This window comes from Borostomias antarcticus (assembly GCF_949987555.1).
Source record: "Borostomias antarcticus genome assembly, chromosome: 18".
NCBI lineage: Eukaryota > Metazoa > Chordata > Actinopteri > Stomiiformes > Stomiidae > Borostomias > Borostomias antarcticus.
The window spans coordinates 13,308,477-13,326,763 of NC_140251.1; the positions used below are offsets into that span (position 1 = coordinate 13,308,477).

The window sequence follows — 18,287 nt, forward strand, 5'->3', positions numbered from 1 at the left end:
GAGATACCAGCGCTGCAGTCTAGGCGTGGGTTAGCGTTAGGGGATACCAGCGCTGCAGTCTAGGCGTGGGTTAGGGTTAGGGGATACCAGCGCTGCAGTCTAGGCGTGGGTTAGGGTTAGGGGATACCAGTGCTGCAGTCTAGGCGTGGGTTAGGGGATACCAGTGCTGCAGTCTAGGCGTGTGTTAGGGGATACCAGTGCTGCAGTCTAGGCGTGGGTTAGGGTTAGGGGATACCAGCGCTGCAGTCTGGGCATGTGTTAGGGGATACTAGCGCTGCAGTCTAGGCGTGGGTTAGGGTTAGGGGATACCAGCGCTGCAGTCTAGGCGTGGGTTAGGGTTAGGGGATACCAGCGCTGCAGTCTGGGCATGTGTTAGGGGATACTAGCGCTGCAGTCTAGGCGTGGGTTAGGGTTAGGGGATACCAGCGCTGCAGTCTAGGCGTGGGTTAGGGTTAGGGGATACCAGCGCTGCAGTCTAGGCGTGGGTTAGCGTTAGGGGATACCAGTGCTGCAGTCTAGGCGTGGGTTAGGGTTAGGGGATACCAGCGCTGCAGTCTAGGCGTGGGTTAGGGTTAGGGGATACCAGCGCTGCAGTCTAGGCGTGGGTTAGGGTTAGGGGATACCAGCGCTGCAGTCTAGGCGTGGGTTAGCGTTAGGGGATACCAGAGACAAACGCTGCCGTTCGTCTGCCCCAAGACCGCACAGAGTGATCAGCTGCCAACAGTGCCTCCAGTAATTACAGGCTGGGGCTTGGGCGAGGGCTGCACTTCAGGCTCAGCTGAAACTCAACCCCCTATTTCAGGCGCACTGTACTATTTGCTCTTTTCAATTGAATGTAGGCTACAGCCCATGTTTAAAGGCAGTATTATTTTTGGACACGGCTCTGACTTTAACTGGACTCTTTTTCTCCTTTTAGTATCTACAGGGCCCGGCGAGCTGAAATGTGGAGTAGTTCTGTCTACGCCTTTGACCATGTTTAAAATTGGGCTGTAGTACTGTAGATTTTCATTTCTTGACCGGTTGGGGTGGTGTGTCCTAAGCAGATGGCCTGCCCTGGTCTTGTTTACTGTCGATTCTTGGTGTAATAGAGGTTCATGAACACAATAGGACCTACCAGCATAGCTCCGCACTGCTGTAGAGCCCGCCTCTGATGTAATTCGCCAGCTAAGTAATCAAATGAGCGTGGATTTGCCCAGCCTAATTTGTACTTTATCGGATTGGAAGTTACTTAACAGGTTCTCGATCAGGAGCTAACTTGTTCAACTGACTCCCAGGCTATGCTCTATCCAAATAACGGTGTTTGAAATGGACAAGTTGAGCAGCAGAGTCGCTGATTCCTTAGGACAACTGGGCCAGTGTCTCTGTAATGACTGCTGCTGCCGCTGCTGGTAGAGACGACTTCTGTCCCAGTCCCACTGCTAGTCCCAGTCAGGCTCCAGACCAGTCCTCCTCCTCCTCCTCCTCCTACACCCTCCCTGATCTGCCTGTGTGCTGCGCTGTGTCCCGGTGCTCTAATCATGTTTGTGTGGAAGTGAGTTTAAGGAGGAGGCTGTAATTGGACCACAAGCTTGGTGGGTGGGAGCGTCTGCGTCCGTGTGATCAGGCTGGAGACTGCAGGGTAGGGCTGGCTGGAGCGAGCCTCACCAGACGCTGGGGTCACTCGGCTCCTCTCGCATTCACTCACACAAAACGCACAGAGTTTGACCGCTAGGGAGTCGGTGTGCGTACGGGAGTTTGACCGCTAGGGAGTCGGTGTGCGTACTCGAGCGGACTGTTTACTGCAACGACACCGGTGTGTGAAGCACCGGGAGCTCATGCGCCTCAGAAGGATGTTGAAGTTTAGTACCACGCACTGCTCCAGGTCTGTATTCTGCTGAGAGGGGGAGAGCCTTGGGCTTAAGACTTCAAGGCTGTATGCGTTGCATGATTTGACTTTCTAAACGTGCAGTGATCCATTGCTACTGTAGCAGGCCTAACTCTTGTTGGTTGTTGACTTAACGTCCACAGAGTTCTTGGTTTTTTGTTTTTTCGCAGAAACAATCGGTGGATGTCAACAAGGGTTTTCATGGGACAGCATGTTGTTCTCCTGGCTGGCCGGTGTTTCCTTCTCCACTGTTGAACTAGGGCCATGACTTTAATATGATTCAACCTTTATTTAATCCACTTACTGTTTTATATCGTTTCCGCAACCATGTTTACGAGCAGGATTCTCGCTGATGGGTTTATTGCCTGCCCAGGCGGTTGAGGGTTTAAATACAAAGGTCTTACTGTTGTTTTCTGCTCATCTCCATATTTCCCTCTTGGGTGTTTGAGTGTGACGAGTGTGTGTGTGTGTGTGTGTGTTGGTGTTTCGGTAGGTGCGTGTGTGTGTGTGTGTGTGTGTGTGTGTGTGTGTGTGTGGGCGGGCGCCAGAGTGATGCAGGATGTGTTGGGTTAGACGGTTTTTCACCCTACTTATACATTCCCTCTCTGGCATAGCTCAGTTTGATCATCCCGCACTGAGTCAACACTCTCCGGAATGGAGATCTGTCATTTACCAGAAGTGACTCACAATTATGAGCTACTGTTGGGGTCAAGTGCCTTGCAAATCTCAGTCAACGCTGTCCAGAATGCGCTTTCCCCCTCCCAGGACCCAGCGTCAGCTCGCCTACGTTTCCCCCTGACTTCAGCCACACTCTCTCAAAGATTGTCCTTCATTTGTGGCCTGCTGTGCTCTTTAATAGGTGATTAGGGTTTCATGGCTGCCTGCATCCCATTCATCTCCTCCTGTCCTGAGCAATGGAGGGAGGATGGCAGGTAGGCCGATCGGTATTGACAGGACTAAATGACTGTGGTGTTCTAATGTTGCTCATTCTCTCTCTCCCCTCCCTCTCTCTCTGTGTCCCTTTCTCTCTCTTCTTCTCACCCTCTCTCTTTAGCCACAATGAGCGGAAGGTGACTTGCAAGCATCCTGTCTCGGGCTCTCCCTCACAAGACAACTGCATCTTTGTCGTCAACGAACAGTAAGTCTCTTCATGTCGCTCTTAGAATGTCACCAGACGACATTTTTCCGGCGTGCAGTAACGCAGTGCGGGCTCCACCGTCAAACAACTCTTAAAGTGTTCGTCATGGCAACAACAATTCCATGGTTTACAATTTGTCCCCATGCAAGTTGAATACTTCTACTGTGTCCTCACATCATTGTCCATAGTTGACAGCGTAACAGAGAAATTCCAACTATAAACTGGCTCCATGTTTTCTCACAGGGGTTAGTCTCACTTATGCTATGAAATAGGGTTGTTTTCTCCCCAGCCTCACTGCATAGTTCCACCCATCTTGATAATTGCCCTGGGAGCTGAGGCAGAATAGATAAGCCATTGTGGCCCAGTAGGCATCTGTTGGTCTGCTGATGTTTACAGGGTGCTGCGTCCTGGAGTTCCTCCTTTCTTCTGGACCTGACCGTGATTTTATGCCCTTCCCAGTCGTCTACAACCACTTTTCTTGATGTTAGACTATCAGAGGGATACATGGGATTGTTTGTTCTGCTTTCAGCAGAAAGCCATCACATGTCCATCCACATGACTCAATTTGGGTCCAGTCACCTTACGCTGCAGGGGGAAAAACAACTGCTCGGTTTCAGTCACCAGTCTCACTACCTCCGGAAACATGTGATTAACTCTTGAAAGACTCCCAGTCTTCACTCTTCACTTCCAGCCTTGGCTGCCTAGGGCCAGTTACACACACAGGTATTCTCTCCTGGGGCCACTGTATGACTGGATGTTCAGACAGGCCAGAGACAGAGGGAGTGCACTGATCATTTCAAGCTCTGCTGTCTTTTTTTATGCTGCTGTTACATCCGAATCGCCCCGCCCCCCCGCCTCCCTCTGGGGATTATTAAAGTCTTATCTTGCTCTGGCCTCTTCACGGTCAGCTGGGCTCACCTCTCCTGCCAAGCAGACACGGCCTAGCCCCTAAACGGCCCTCTTGGCTTGAGCTAGACGACGGTCACACCCCCAACTTGAAAGTAGTCATGTGGAGGAGGACAGGATACCGCCCATCACTCTCCATCTCCCCAACTGTCCCAGCCTTAAGCCCAGTATGGCGGCTCTCACAGCTCAAGTGTCAGTCTTTCTTCCCCTCCCCAAAATTCTGTGCGTTCTGGTTGCCAGTGGCCTAAGTTAGCTTGTTTTTGATTTGTTTCAGGTAATTATAGCCATCGCAAATGGTTGCTTTTATTTATTTCCTTCCCAATGTGCGGACCTTCTGTACATCGCTTCCAAACATAGCCCAACCCTCCAAGCGTAAATCATGACCACCATCCCATAAACAGTGTGATATTGCTCAAGCATCTTAATCTTCCATCATGCATGAGGAAACAAAAAGATTTGCGGGCACTTTCATTGTGTGGCTAACCAAACTGAGCTTCATTTTTCCCTCTCAAATGAAAATGTGAGATTGCAAGCTCTGTGATTTCACCGCATTCATATTGGAGTTCCTGCAGCTCGAGCAGAGACGGATTAAAATGCCTGGTGCGGTGTTTGTGTTGTGCCAGGACTGTCAGACTGCCTCCCGTCGACACATTCCTCCCCACACCGTGACTCAATTATCGCTCACATTTCTGCTGCGTCTCACGCCGTGAGCCGTCCATGAGCCAGAGACATCCATTATCAGATTTTACGATCAGTATTTTTAACCTCTGCATCACGCCCTTGATGCATCCCATTAAAAACATGCATCCACATCATGTACGTTTTGCTCTGGAGGTCAACTTCCTTAATGTAACAATGAAGTAAGCCACATAACACGGGTTTTGCTGTCAGGTGCATTATTACGCCACCATTTCAGCTGCAGGCTGTGTTTTGCCTGAACATAATAAAGCGGTACATCTGACCCTGACCCTGTGTAGAAAAAGCTGGGCGGGAAAAAAGATTACCTAGCTTTAGTTTTTGATCCTGGAAATGTCACAATTTATGATGCCATAAAGGATTGGATGAAGTCTGGATTAAAACGGTTCTCTTTTAATAAGATTGTCTCTGACACTCTCTGACAACTCTGTTTTTGTGTGTTAATCTATTATATGAAATAAAATAAAACAAAAAAATGTAATAACAGTAGGCTGCCCTGCCTTTGATCACTCTTCCGTGTAAACATCCTGCAACAGCTCCAGCCAGTGTGATGTATGAGTCAGAGGCTCTGTCACCGGGGTGATTGTTGAAACAGAGCTTCGCCCACTGCACGAAACGTCCATCAATTTCAGCGCTCTCCACTGTTATTCCAAGAGAAGGCTGTTTTGAATGCTCCTAAAGGTCACGCTTGCTGCTAATCAATCAATCAATCAATCTGTCAGGACACTCCTCTGAGTCCGTCGTTACAATGAACTCACAGCGTGGACTTAAAAACCACAACTTCCACTTGACCTGCAGTCGATCTCCACTCTGCGTTACGTCTGTGTGTGACGTAAGCGGCCTTGGTTTGGGCCTTTGAAGCAGGTTGTTCAGCCTCTATTGTCTGGAGATGGTCACAACAGAGTGACGATGACCCTGCGTGACCCAGGCTCTTCCTGGCAGTTGTCAGTCCTTGATGGAGCAGATGTGCAGCAACACATTAGCCTTGTTTCTCCCCACGGATCAGCCTGGCCACTTAGCCACACCTACCGTCTGTACAAGAGTACAGCCAGTGGCTGTTGATCAAAATTATTAGCCGGCGATTGGATCTACCCATTACATTATATTTGTCATTTAGCAGACACTTTTATCCAAAAGGACTTGTATATAAATTGTATTTAATGTAGGTAGTCAGTCAGACTACTCGGCTGAGCTCACAAGTGCATCTCCTTTCTAAACAAGTGACTAAGAGACAAAATATACATACAGTAGATTAGGGCTGGGTATCGATCTGAATTTCAAGAATCGATTCGATTCCGATTCACAAGGTTCAGAATCGATTATCTCGATTCGATTCAATATCGTTTCGGTTAGTTACTAAAACCAGTTTTTTTTAGCTGTAACCTTAATTACATGACTGCCAAGTTATGCAACACATCAATACTAGGGCTGGGTATCGATACTGATTTCCAAAAATGAATGAATGAATCATTAAATGAATTAATGAACTATTCATTCCTTCGTTTATTCATTCATTCATTAAATAAAAGATCGATTTTGGGATTCATTAATTGATTCTGAATCATTTGATCCCTACAATAGATGCTTTAAAGGAGTAGTAAAGGGAAAATGCATGTTTAGCCCTGTTTTAATGTTACTTATGATCATATACAATGGTTCAGATCAAAACGTTGATAATTGCTCTACCACCGTTTAGGTCATACAATGGATGTGGGTGGGCACCTTGAAAAATCATTCAAAAAACATGTTAAACTCTCAATTTGAAAGACAAGAAACTCACCTAGGTGTTAGTTGGCGTTCTGACATATAATTCGCCATAAAGTAAGATTCTAGTTCATCTGGAAAGGCTTTTTTAAATATTTAGCATAGAACTATTTAGTCGCAGCACATACGTGTGTAAACTTCCGCAAACTAGGTAGCCTAGCAACATTATCAATAAGAATAGCTACCGTAAGTAGTTCCGCTTCCTGAATCCCCTCTGCGGATTGATCTACACATCTACAACGGTCGCTTCAATACAAGTCAATGGATTTCATAAAATGATGAATAAAACCCTACAGGATTCATACTGTGCAGCGAATTTGATGTCAGAACACCAACGGACACCAATTGCCCCCTCGGTGAGCTTCTTGTCTTTGAAATCGAGAGTTTAACATGTTTTTGAATGATTTTTCAAGGTGTCCACCCACATCCATTGTATGAGCTAAATGGTGGTAGAGCAATTATCAGACTTTCTCAAAAGTTCTAGTTTTGTCAACGTTTTGATCTGAACCATTGTATATGATCATAAGTAACCTTAAAACAGGGCTAAACATGCATTTCCCCTTTACTACTCCTTTAAGATCTACAGTAGGATCCTGGTAGTACTTCTTGAAGAGGTGAGTTTTGAGCCTGCAGCGAAAGATGGGCAGCTACTCCACTGCCCTGAAATCCGTGGGCAGTTCGTTCCAACACTGTGGGGCCAGGACAGAGAAGAGCCGTGACTGTGTCGATCGACCACAGGGGCCTCGAGTGACGGGGCAACCAGTCGTATCGACTGACGTTACCAGCAGAGCCTTCAAACACAGGCAGATGAAGAGAAAATTAATCTACCCCAGAGAAAATGCTTGGATTCAGTTAAACCCTTTCAATAAATCTCTGTCCACCAGCTCTAATACAAATGCTGTTCTGCAGCATCAGCACCAACCTCATCAAACATTATATTTATGATTTTCATCATCAAGTACACTGGTCGCTGTTTCCACAAGCAAAATGTTGGCCGAACACAAAGGGTCTCTCTCGGGCATTGCCAGACGGATCTGTGTAGAACAGAATGTGAGCTTGCGACATCAGGATGGTCTTACGAAGCCAGCTGCAGCACAGACGAGTAGGATGGAAGTAGTTGAACATGATTCAACAATACAATCCTAACACGGCTCAACGTGCTTCCATGTTTGCTCTGCACATTTATCTCCTTTAATGGCTTTGTTCAGATGCTATCAGCTAATGGTTCATGGTTAATCAGCTTTTACACCTCTCTTAATTTTTCCGTAGCATGAATTGTGGGAAACTGGTTCACCCATTGTTTAGCAGGTAATAATTATACACTAGGCCTGAATGGATCTATGTGTTATTCTACAGCACGCGTCTGTTTTCATGTAAACCTCCCATGTCTCTGGTTTCTCTTTGCTCTGTGTCGTTACACATTGATTAAACACGTGATGACGTCCTGTTCTGCATTTGCTTGGCAAAGTCCTGCAAGATATGTTTGTGTCTAAACCATAGAGTATTTAAACCATATAGTGTTGAACTAAAAATGTCCATGATGAGACCGATTAACTGTCAGTGCTTTGTACACCTCTTGACCTCAGCTCAACCTGTGGACTCACTTGATGAACACTACAAAGTCCCATATGTAGACATACTGTATTTTCTACAGAAAATGTATTGTGGACTTAAGATTTAGATTTGTTTATTTATTTGCACTTTTGTATAACAGAGAATTACAATAACAGAAATTAAAGAGATTGTGCAAGTGATCATCTAGAAAACCCCAAAGGGCTTATAAAGCCGATGTCACCTCTAAATCATTAGTACATAATCATTAGTAAAATAAATTACTGAAAATAAAACGGCACAAAAAAAATAAAGTAAAACAGAAAAAGAAAAACACATTAAAAGGTGTGTGTGCTGTGTGTGAGAGGGTATGTATGTGTGTGGTGGCGGGCAAGTGAGCGTGCACAAGCTAGTGAAGCATGTTAAGCAGAGATACAGTACACAAACATCAGGTTGGTTTGATTAAATTACGTTTGGCTCATCAGGTACATTCTCAGTCTGTTTAAAATGATAGAGAGTTTGACTGAGATACAATATGATTATAATATTGTTCCATAACTGAGCCCCCTGAATCTAATAGAAAACTGACAGAGCCCAGTGAGGTACAATGGGACATTTAACCACTTGGCATGTCTCTTATTGAAGCTGTGAATATCACTATTAAAATGAAAGAAGGCTTTACAAGGCGAGGGGTTGAGTACAGGCTGAAACAATACTTAGAAAATAGAAAATAAAAATACAAGTTAAGTATTTATTTAAATTAAAGACAGTTAGGATATTTAACTGTTTAAAGAGAGGAGCTGAATGATCAGTCTAATCACTAAATGTTGTAATTCTACAAAATCCTTTTTGCAAATATGAAGCTTATTTAGGTGTGTAGGATAAGTAGCTCCCCAGATGATATTGCAATATGTGAGGTATGGGTAAATTAAACTATACAGTAGTAAAGAGTTAATAGACACTTCTGATGAACCAAACTTAAGCATTTACAAATGATAGCCTATAGACTTGGATATTTTGTTAAATACAAAATGAATATGACTCGTCCAGCTTAAACATTGATCAATCAAGAACTTGTTCATGAGACCTGGGTAATTTTATTTTTCCCAATAAATAAGCAAATATCAGATTTACAAGTTTTATTTTTTGATATAAATATGATAAAACTAGATTTTTTTTACATTTAGAGAATTTGTTTAATTTGAACCATTTAGAAATATTTTCTAAGTCAGAATTAGCTTTGGCCTTAGGTACAGTGAGATCACTATGCGAGAAGAATAAATGTTTATCATCTGCAAAAAGTACTGGAAATAAAGAGGAGATAACTGCAGACAAGTCATTTATATAAATAAGAAATAGGAGTGGTCCTAGAATTGATCCCTGTGGGACCCCACAGGTTAAGGTGGCATAATTCTGATGAACATCCGATAATGTTGACAAACTGTTGTCGATTTTGAATATAATTGTGCAGCCATTTATAGGTAATTCCAGAAAAACCATAGTGTAACAGCTTTTCGAGTAAGATGTTATAGTTAACAGTGTCAAAAGCTTTGGATAAATCAAGAAATATTCCTAAGGCATATTCATTGTTATTTAAGGCAGCATGAATTTTGTCAATTAACTGAAGTATAGCCATTTCTGAATAATACTTTTTCCTAAATCGATATTGGTGTTAATACAAAATGTTCCATTCCTGCAGATGTTTCATCATTCTATTGTAAACTAACTTATCCAAGACCTTATCCAAGAAAACATGGAAGAACAGAAATAGGGCAGTAATTGCTAAATAGACTACGGTCGCCACATTTAAACACAGGAACAACTTTAGCAATTTTAAGGTTGTTTGGTATTAATCCAGTTTCTAAGGATTTAGAAAAAGTATAAGGTAATGGCTTAATAATAGAATAACTAATTTTAATAATTAAACTTGGCCTGATCTCATCATGTCCAGCAGCTGAGTCTTTCAGACTATTAATTATGTCAATGATTTCCTTCTCAGAGTTTCTACATTCTACTCTCTCACTTATTTCACTTTTCTTATGAGTAGGTTTCCTCCAACCCCATGCTAAATATCACTGAGCATTGAGACCTGCGGTCTGGGATGCTTTGAGGATCCTAATTGATTCACACTCTGACGTTGACTCTACAACAGTTTGAGAGGTGTCACAACCGTGTGGCACTTTCTAATAGGACGGTTGCTAACTCAAATCACATTTCTGCTACAGTGACTCAAAAAGCGTGACTTCACCGGTCAGCACCACAGAAATCAGTTGTTCTGTGTCACTTTAAAGGAAATGCCACAGATTGAACGTTTAGCCTGCACTGCCTCTCTCCCAGGCCCTAAGAGCCCACACAGCTCTTATGGACATTTCATATTTTTAACGTGTGTCCTCGTGTGAGTTGTGCTTGCCTTGTCTCTCTTGTCTTTTGTTAGAAGATGAATTCGAAGGTCCGGTTCACCAACAAAACAAAGTGTCCTAAAGCACATCCCGGTTTCATTAGAAATGCTGTGCTGTCGTTTTAAACTGCACCCTCAGCCAGTCGGTTCAGAGCTTCTCCAATGTGCCGCCCAGTCTCCCTCTAATCCCTCTCCAACCCCCCCCCTCCACACACACACATTATAGGGGGTCTCCTCTGTACGTCCGGAAAAGCCTTTTTGTGTGGAATGGCTTTGTTGGCCTGGCGTTGTGTTTTGTGTTTGAGCACACTCATAATCCTCTGTAAAAGCAGGGCTGCACTGTTCGATGGTGGCCCTTCTGATTTTTAAGAGTTCTAAAAACCCACTGGGTTACGTTAGGTGGAATTTTCTGCCTACTACCAGGAGTGACGGTGTTCATGAGCAGGAGGGAAAATGTCAGGTGCCCTGCTATGCAGCTCTGTTTTGAGTTTCACAATGGGGACTGATGCTCACTACTGGCACACCTCCACATCCCATTTTAGGACTTAATGCTCTGATGAGCGATGCCAAACCACACGAGAAAGGCCTGAAAGAGACCCAGAGCAGAAGACGCTGGAATTGGGAGTGATCCATTAACCCCATCGATATCGGCTTCGTTGGTGACATCCTGAAAAACGTCCTCGTCTTGACAGTGATAGAGGGGGGCGGGGGGGAATGGAATTGGTTGTCCCGACTCCCCCAGGGTATGTGGGCATCGTATTTCCCGGGGCTTGAAGCATCACTCAAGACCGGCAGAAACTCCGCAGAGCTGAGGGTCGGTTGCAGTTAATCCTACTCAGCCAAATCCTCGACACTGCTCACCCCTGCCTGGCTGACTGGGACCACTACATCCGGGGGCTGCGCCAGACACCCCGGCTTCCCTACCCATCAGTACTACAGCGCAGCAGCACTACTCAATTCATCTCCCTTGGTGAATGCAAACTCGTTTTTGTGCGTGGCTGTAAGCCAGCGCACCTAGGATAGCGTTTGTCCGGTCGTCACTCCCTCCCTCCCTCCGGTCAATGTTGACCTGCATTTCTCTGTTGGCACCACAAGAGGCAGTAGTCCCAGCACACCAAAATAAAGAAAGACACCAAAATCAACCCGCCGATCTCCACTGCACAAGTAGAGTAGCGATGAAAGCATTGGACTCCTATCCGGGATATCGGGGTTCAAGGCCCCGGTGGGGATGATTTAATGTGTCTATACCCCAAACCTCCACATGTTCATCCTTTCACTCCAACCTTTACCCTTTGCCTTATAGGTCAGATCCTACCCCAACCCATATTCTAACCCCAACCCACACTAGGGACTGGAAGAAGGACACCAAAATCAACCCGCCAATTTCCACTGCACAAGTAGAGTAGCGGTGAAAGCATTGGACTCCCACCCGGGAAATCAGGGTTCAAGACCCGGTGGGGATGACTTTATGGGACTATACCCCAAACCTCCACACGTTCATCCTTTCACTCCAACCTTTTTATCCCTTACCTAAATTCTACATGTAGAGTAGTGGTCAGAGCATTGGACTCCCATACGGGACATTCTCAGATATTACCGTCTACTTACTTCACCACCTAAAGGGAAGTGCATACAGCAGGTAATGACTTTTGTCCAGAACCAATTGCAGCAAAATAGCTAACATTACAGGAATCATCAGTGTAACTTCTTTAGCCACTGACCGCTACCATTAATGTTATGGAAGCTGCTGATAGTTGTTGTGATCTCATGCGCTAACTGGCTCATTGTGCTGGATTAGCATTGGAAGCATTGGAACTGATGTGTCCAGGCGACAAGACCTATCTTAATTTATCCGCCATTATTCCATGTCATTTCAATACACAGCTATTTCAGTGGCATGACTAGCTTCCGTCCTACCAATCCTGAACAGAAACAAGCCAGCCACGCACATAAGCCAGGCTGGACCTGGCCTGGTTTGCGGTATAATCTCTTTCTTTTTTCAAACACCTCGCAATTTATATGGGAGCCCTTTTAATGTATTCGCTGCCCTTCTACAAAGAGCTGAAATCCACCATAATTTCCCACATCACCCCCACTCCTCCCCCCCGGCGCTCCTGTCCGGCCCCAGCCCCACCCCCAGCCCCAGCCCCAGCCCCAGCCTCAGCCTCAGCCCGCGTGCGGCAGCAGGCAGTTAGCAGCAGAGTGATTATGGGCCCCTGAGTTAATTCGCAGCAAAGCCCCACATACGCTCCTGGGGGGGACGGGGATGGGGACGGGATGGGGGGGGGATGGGCTGTGAGCAGCGGCCGCTCACCTCCAGTACCTCTCTCTCTCTCTCTCCCTCCCTCCCTCCCTCAGCGACCTCACACACCATTGATTCTGGTTCAGGGAGGATTTATCCTGTCACTGGGGCGAGCCGAGCCCCGCCCTCTCCTCCCCCAAGAGATCTTGGTAGTCTGAGGAGAGAGCTCACTCACACTGGCCCATCAGTCCAGGCCCAAGCCCCGCTATCTGAGAGAAGCCAGGGGAGGGAAGAGAGTGATCGCCTCATATATATGAGAGATAAATAGATAGATATCGCGCTAGAGGGAGCATTAGTCACGGCTCTGCCGCTCGCCACACGCGTCTCTGGGAATACGTCTGCCCTCCCTCTGCGCAGGAGGGCTGCAGCAGGGCGGGGCTGGTAGAAGAGGGCACCGGGCTGTAATTGGTGCCGCGCCGCCCCCTCCTCCCTCCGCCCCCGTCTGGAGCCTCAGCCGCGCTGGGTGCCTGGGTCGCCTAGTGTTACGCCTCTAAACCCAACCTTTCGGCTTCCGGTCCCTCTTGAAGACGGCCGGCGGCAAACTGTGGGTCTGTCCCAATACAAGGGTTGCATCCTACCTAGGTCGCAACCTACGCGGTCTACGTAGGTCGCGTCCTTCAGGCCAGGTAGGCCGGATGTAAACGTTTTGTGAAATGGGACGGTCTAGCCTACGGAGGTTTTCCCAACTCTTCATTTTGTTGCCTAGGCAGCCCCAAGCGCGTGCCAAGCGCACTGTGTGCCGGTAGCGCGACCTGTCCTGAGGTAACTTAGCGCGACCTGTCCTGTTGTTATGGAAACACCACAGAAAATGGCTACCTAAATCGTCTATCTAAACTCGTAGATACAGGCGTAATTTGGATAAAGTTTCCACATATTGGGATTCTATAGTGGTACTATCAGGCATGACATTTTATTAAAACGTAATAATATTAACATCAAAGAGGTTTAAAAACGTTTTAAAATCCGAGCAATGGCGGCTGGTACAGGAATTCATCCGGACCGAAACGCATTCTGGGAGGGAGGCCACGAAGGATCCATCAGTTGTATCCTTCAAATTCGTCAAAAGTAGGCCGCATTTGTGCGCTGCATTCGGAGGACTCTTTGTAGGCTGAATGAATTGGGACAGCAGTTGTCGCCCCGCTGTGACGTAGCAGCCTTCAAATCCGGCCTAGGTAGGATGCAACCCTTGAATTGGGACAGACCCTGTGTTTCATTTTGCTGTCTGTGTGGTGGGTCATGTGTGGGTCTGGTAGACCTGTCTATCTATATCTATATCTATCTGCACAAGAATGAGCAACCCAGAAGGACCACCCCACCCGCTGGGCGTGATGTGACAGAACCACCCGCCGCCGTCTCATGAACTCTGACTCCCCTCTGTGTTGCATACATGTAGTTGTGAGTACTTCCCTAGTGAAAGCATGCAGACTCATGATGTGGGGGGGGGGCATGCAGACTCATGGGGTGTGGGGGGGGAGGGGATCGTGGCATGAGGTGTATAGATGCTGGGGTGACAGTATGGAGGTGGTGTGGTAATTATTGTATCAAGTCAAGTATGGCAGAGGGGGAGGGGGGAGCTGTAGGGTGCAGATTGGACCAGAGTGTCTTGTCCTTGTTCAGTGACCTGGAACCAGGTATATCTGGAGCGGACAGCTCTTTCATAACAGTAGTTCTGTTCTGCTCTCGTTTCCTAGCACCATTCCCTGTAGACCACAGTGTTGTACCGCTCCTAAAGAATGTAGGACATCCCGACACAGAACTTAATATTATTTCACATGGTGTTTGGCTGCATAGAAACCCGAGCATAAAAACCTCTTCCTTGTAAAACTTTTCAGCATGACCATAGTTTTTCTGGGAACCGACTCGACCCGACTCTGAGGCTCCCTTCGCCTCTTTTGACTGCAGCAGCTCAATTTGTCAGCCCGACCTCACAGACCATTTAAAGTTGTTTTGAGACAGGCGATGGATCTTCTGTGACATGGTGGAAGTAATTGGTTTGATTCATAGCGGCCATGTTGAGATCCCATTAGGGGCTGAGGGCCGCCTGGCCGACTGACTAGGCAGGCTGAGTGGATCGGACCCTTAGAGGCCCAGTCAGGATAGGCCGTGGCCCACGCGCCTCTTCCCCCCCGAGGTCACTGAGGGAAGCGACCGTCAGACCGTCAGCTGTGGTAGAGGCCAGCCGGCCGGCGTAGGCGGGTCCCGCGCTCGGGCCTCACATTTTTCCATCTCCTCCCCCAGATCCACCCCCAAAGGGCCAGCGAATGAGATAAAGGAACGGCCTCTGAGCACCATGAGTGAGGCCTCCAACTACACGGGCGGCTCGGACTACGCCACACACCCCAGCCCCAGCAGCCCGGCGGGCAGAGTGAGTGACGGGCGCACGCACGCACACACACACACACACCAGCAGCCCAGCTGGCAGCGTGAGTGAGTGACACACACACACACCTTAGTTTGCATTTTCCATCGCAGTGGCAATGCAGTTGTTTACACTTTTCCGACCCATTCCCAGCCCTCAAGACCTTCCAAAAAAATCCACAATTTCGGGAAGAGATCCAACTCCATCAGGAGGAACCCCAATGCGCCTGTCACCAAGAGTACCTGGCTGTACAAACAGGTGAGTGAGCAGGAGCTTTTACACAGCACACCTTTAGCACAGGAGCTGCATAACTCACACAGACTCTCCAAGCTGTGCTCTAAATGTTTGGTTTACGTGTGTGTGTGCGTGTGTGCGTGTGTCTCTGTGTGTGTATATATATCTTTATATCTATATTTAAGAAGAGGGGGGGGGGGGGTGGCAGGGCACATCCAATCCAGGGGGGGTCTTTCTCCATCGGGAGGGGGGGCTGATGTGTAGTCCGAAAGGAGAACCGGCATTAATCTGGATGGATTAGGCCAGTTACTCTTCCTCCTCATTAATCTGGATGGATTAGGCCAGTTACTCTTCCTCATTAATCTGGGTGGATTAGGCCAGTTACTCTTCCTCCTCATTAATCTGGATGGATTAGGCCAGTTACTCTTCTTCCTCATTAATCTGGATGGATTAGGCCAGTTACTCTTCCTCCTCATTAATCTGGGTGGATTAGGTCAGTTACTCTTCCTCCTCATTAATCTGGATGGATTAGGCCAGTTACTCTTCCTCCTCATTAATCTGGATGGATTAGGTCAGTTACTCTTCCTCCTCATTAATCTGGATGGATTAGGCCAGTTACTCTTCCTCCTCATTAATCTGGATGGATTAGGCCAGTTACTCGTCCTCCTCATTAATCTGGATGGATTAGGCCAGTTACTCTTCCTCCTCATTAATCTGGATGGATTAGGCCAGTTACTCTTCCTCCTCATTAATCTGGATGGATTAGGCCAGTTACTCTTCCTCCTCATTAATCTGGATGGATTAGGCCAGTTACTCTTCCTCCTCATTAATCTGGATGGATTAGGCCAGTTACTCTTCCTCCTCATTAATCTGGATGGATTAGGCCAGTTACTCTTCCTCCTCATTCAAACCTGTCAGCGGTTGAAGTTCTCGTCGGAGGGGAAAAAAAGTCAGAGTGCTAAATGTCACGCTGATTCATTGTGAAAGCCTCCGTTTTCTCTTTCCCGCCCGAAAAGCCCTGATATTACCAGCAGCGTGTGATCTGACCGCCGTCATGGCGTCCTTCAGCACATCAAAGACTAGGCCAGCTAGACACCCAGGGGAGGAACTGCAGGGTGGCGAAGGGGCCGGGGTCTTATTCAAGGAATTCATTGGAAGCCATTTAATTTCATCCCACTGGTGTGCTAGACAAAAGAGCCTCATGTTTAAATGCATAGAAATGCATTGGGTAGCGTGTGCGTAATCATATCTGAACTGTATATTCAAATGTAACATCAGGAGAACCCTCACCCTTCATTGACACGTGTGGTTGGAATATTTTCCATATCCCTTTAAACTTCAATCTCTGTGCAGTTGGACTTTAATGACAGGGTGGCTGAAAACCTCTGTCCATCCTGGTCACAGAGAGGAATCCTAGATGAAGTACTTCACTGTCAGCTTTCCAATAAAGGAGCTGAGGCTGTTGATGCCCCCCCCCCCCCCCCCCCACACACACACACACACACACACACACCCACACACACACACACACACCCACACACACACACACAGCCATTCTGGAAAGCCCTTTGAACACAGCATCGACTGATACCGGAGAAGGACTTCAACCCAAGGGCTTTATTTTCAAACGCACAGAACAACGGTTGCCTCTTAAAGGGGGAAGGTTCTCGGTTCTTTGTTTAGTTAGTAACGACACACTAACCTCAGCTCACCGCCGTCTTCATTATTCTGATTTATTTTGTACCACCCGAGTCAGGTTCCTCCCCAGAACACCAGATGTGTGGTTGTTGGCGTTTCTATACTTGGCTGAGAGTTTGTAACATGAGCCTGAGCATAGATTAAACAAAGACTGCCTTCTCAAGAAAACCACAACAATGATGGGGTTGTTGGCCTCTAATGATGTGTGGGTATCAGGTGAGCAGCAGCCCTGTGAAGGTGCTGTTACGTTGAAGTGCTGCTGGGGGTTTCAGCGTGACCTTGGTCCTCTCGTCTCTCAGGACAGCACAGGGATGAAGCTCTGGAAGAAGAGGTGGTTCGTGCTGTCCGACATGTGTCTGTTCTACTACAGAGGTGAGTACCAAGAACACCTGCCCAACAACACACACACACACACACACACACACACAACTCTTTGGCCTGGCCTTCTGCAAAACCACTGAAGACTTAAGATGTTACTTTTGAGACTTTACTATTTGTCTTACCTCTGTGAAGTGGACAGAAGTACAGGTAGACAGGGCTGATTGATCGGTGTGGCTTGACTTGCAGGTGTGTGTGTGTGTGTGTGTGTGTGTGTGTGTGTGTGTGTGTGTGTGTGTTCAGTCTCTTGTCTCTAAATCTGTCACTGAGGCAGGCAGCCTGTCAGCCCTGGCTCAGAGGAGCCATGTTAATGACAGGAGCCTGCCCCCCTCCGTGTTGCCATTTGATTATTATTTCCCCGGAGTAACTCCAGCTTGAAACAAGATAAGGCAGGGTGGTAAATCACATCTCACACTCTAATGATGGTCATAAAGCACACATGGACAGATGAGGCCAACAACACTGTTGCATAATGCAAGAAAACCAGCCCAAAACGCTGGATTAAGCCCCTTAATATTGAAGGAAACCGGTCACTTGTCTCAGCGATCACACTATACTACGTTTCAGGATGTGGCCTACGATTCGAATGGCTTAGATGCACAGTGTAAGGAAACTGTTTAAATTCCCACATTTTCATGGAAATGGAAACGTTGGCGAGTTTTCTGATTCCTCTGCCAAAAGGCGTAGAGACTGACCACTAGGATCTCCTCCCTTCATCATCTTCCATGGACGGGCCGAACGCTAACGCTGACCCTCCAGCCTCTGTGCCCAGTCCCAGGCTAGTTGAATCTCTCCACTGCATCTCCCTTAGCCTGCCAACACGCTGGCTGTTCCCCGCTGGGGAGATGAACAAAGCAAATACATTTGTGCTACAGTGACTCAAAAAGCGTGAGAGATGCTCTTTTTTTTTTTTCTTTTATATATATTTTTTTAGCCGCTATTGACTGAGCTTCACTCTCTTTTCCGTAGCTCTCCCCGGCTCCGGCAAATGGTCGTATT

At 47.0% G+C, this 18,287-nt stretch overlaps 1 protein-coding gene across 1 annotated transcript in view; it reads left to right on the plus strand.

Moving 5' to 3' along the window:
• Window positions 1-18,287, plus strand: part of LOC311320842 (pleckstrin homology domain-containing family A member 5-like) — a 104,222-nt gene that overhangs the window by 49,677 nt on the left and 36,258 nt on the right. Inside the window, exons 4-7 of the mRNA XM_084452697.1 lie at window positions 2,919-3,002; window positions 14,858-14,984; window positions 15,132-15,236; window positions 17,210-17,282. Coding sequence (XP_084308823.1) covers window positions 2,919-3,002; window positions 14,858-14,984; window positions 15,132-15,236; window positions 17,210-17,282 — 389 coding nt within the window. The remainder of the gene's footprint in view (window positions 1-2,918; window positions 3,003-14,857; window positions 14,985-15,131; window positions 15,237-17,209; window positions 17,283-18,287) is intronic.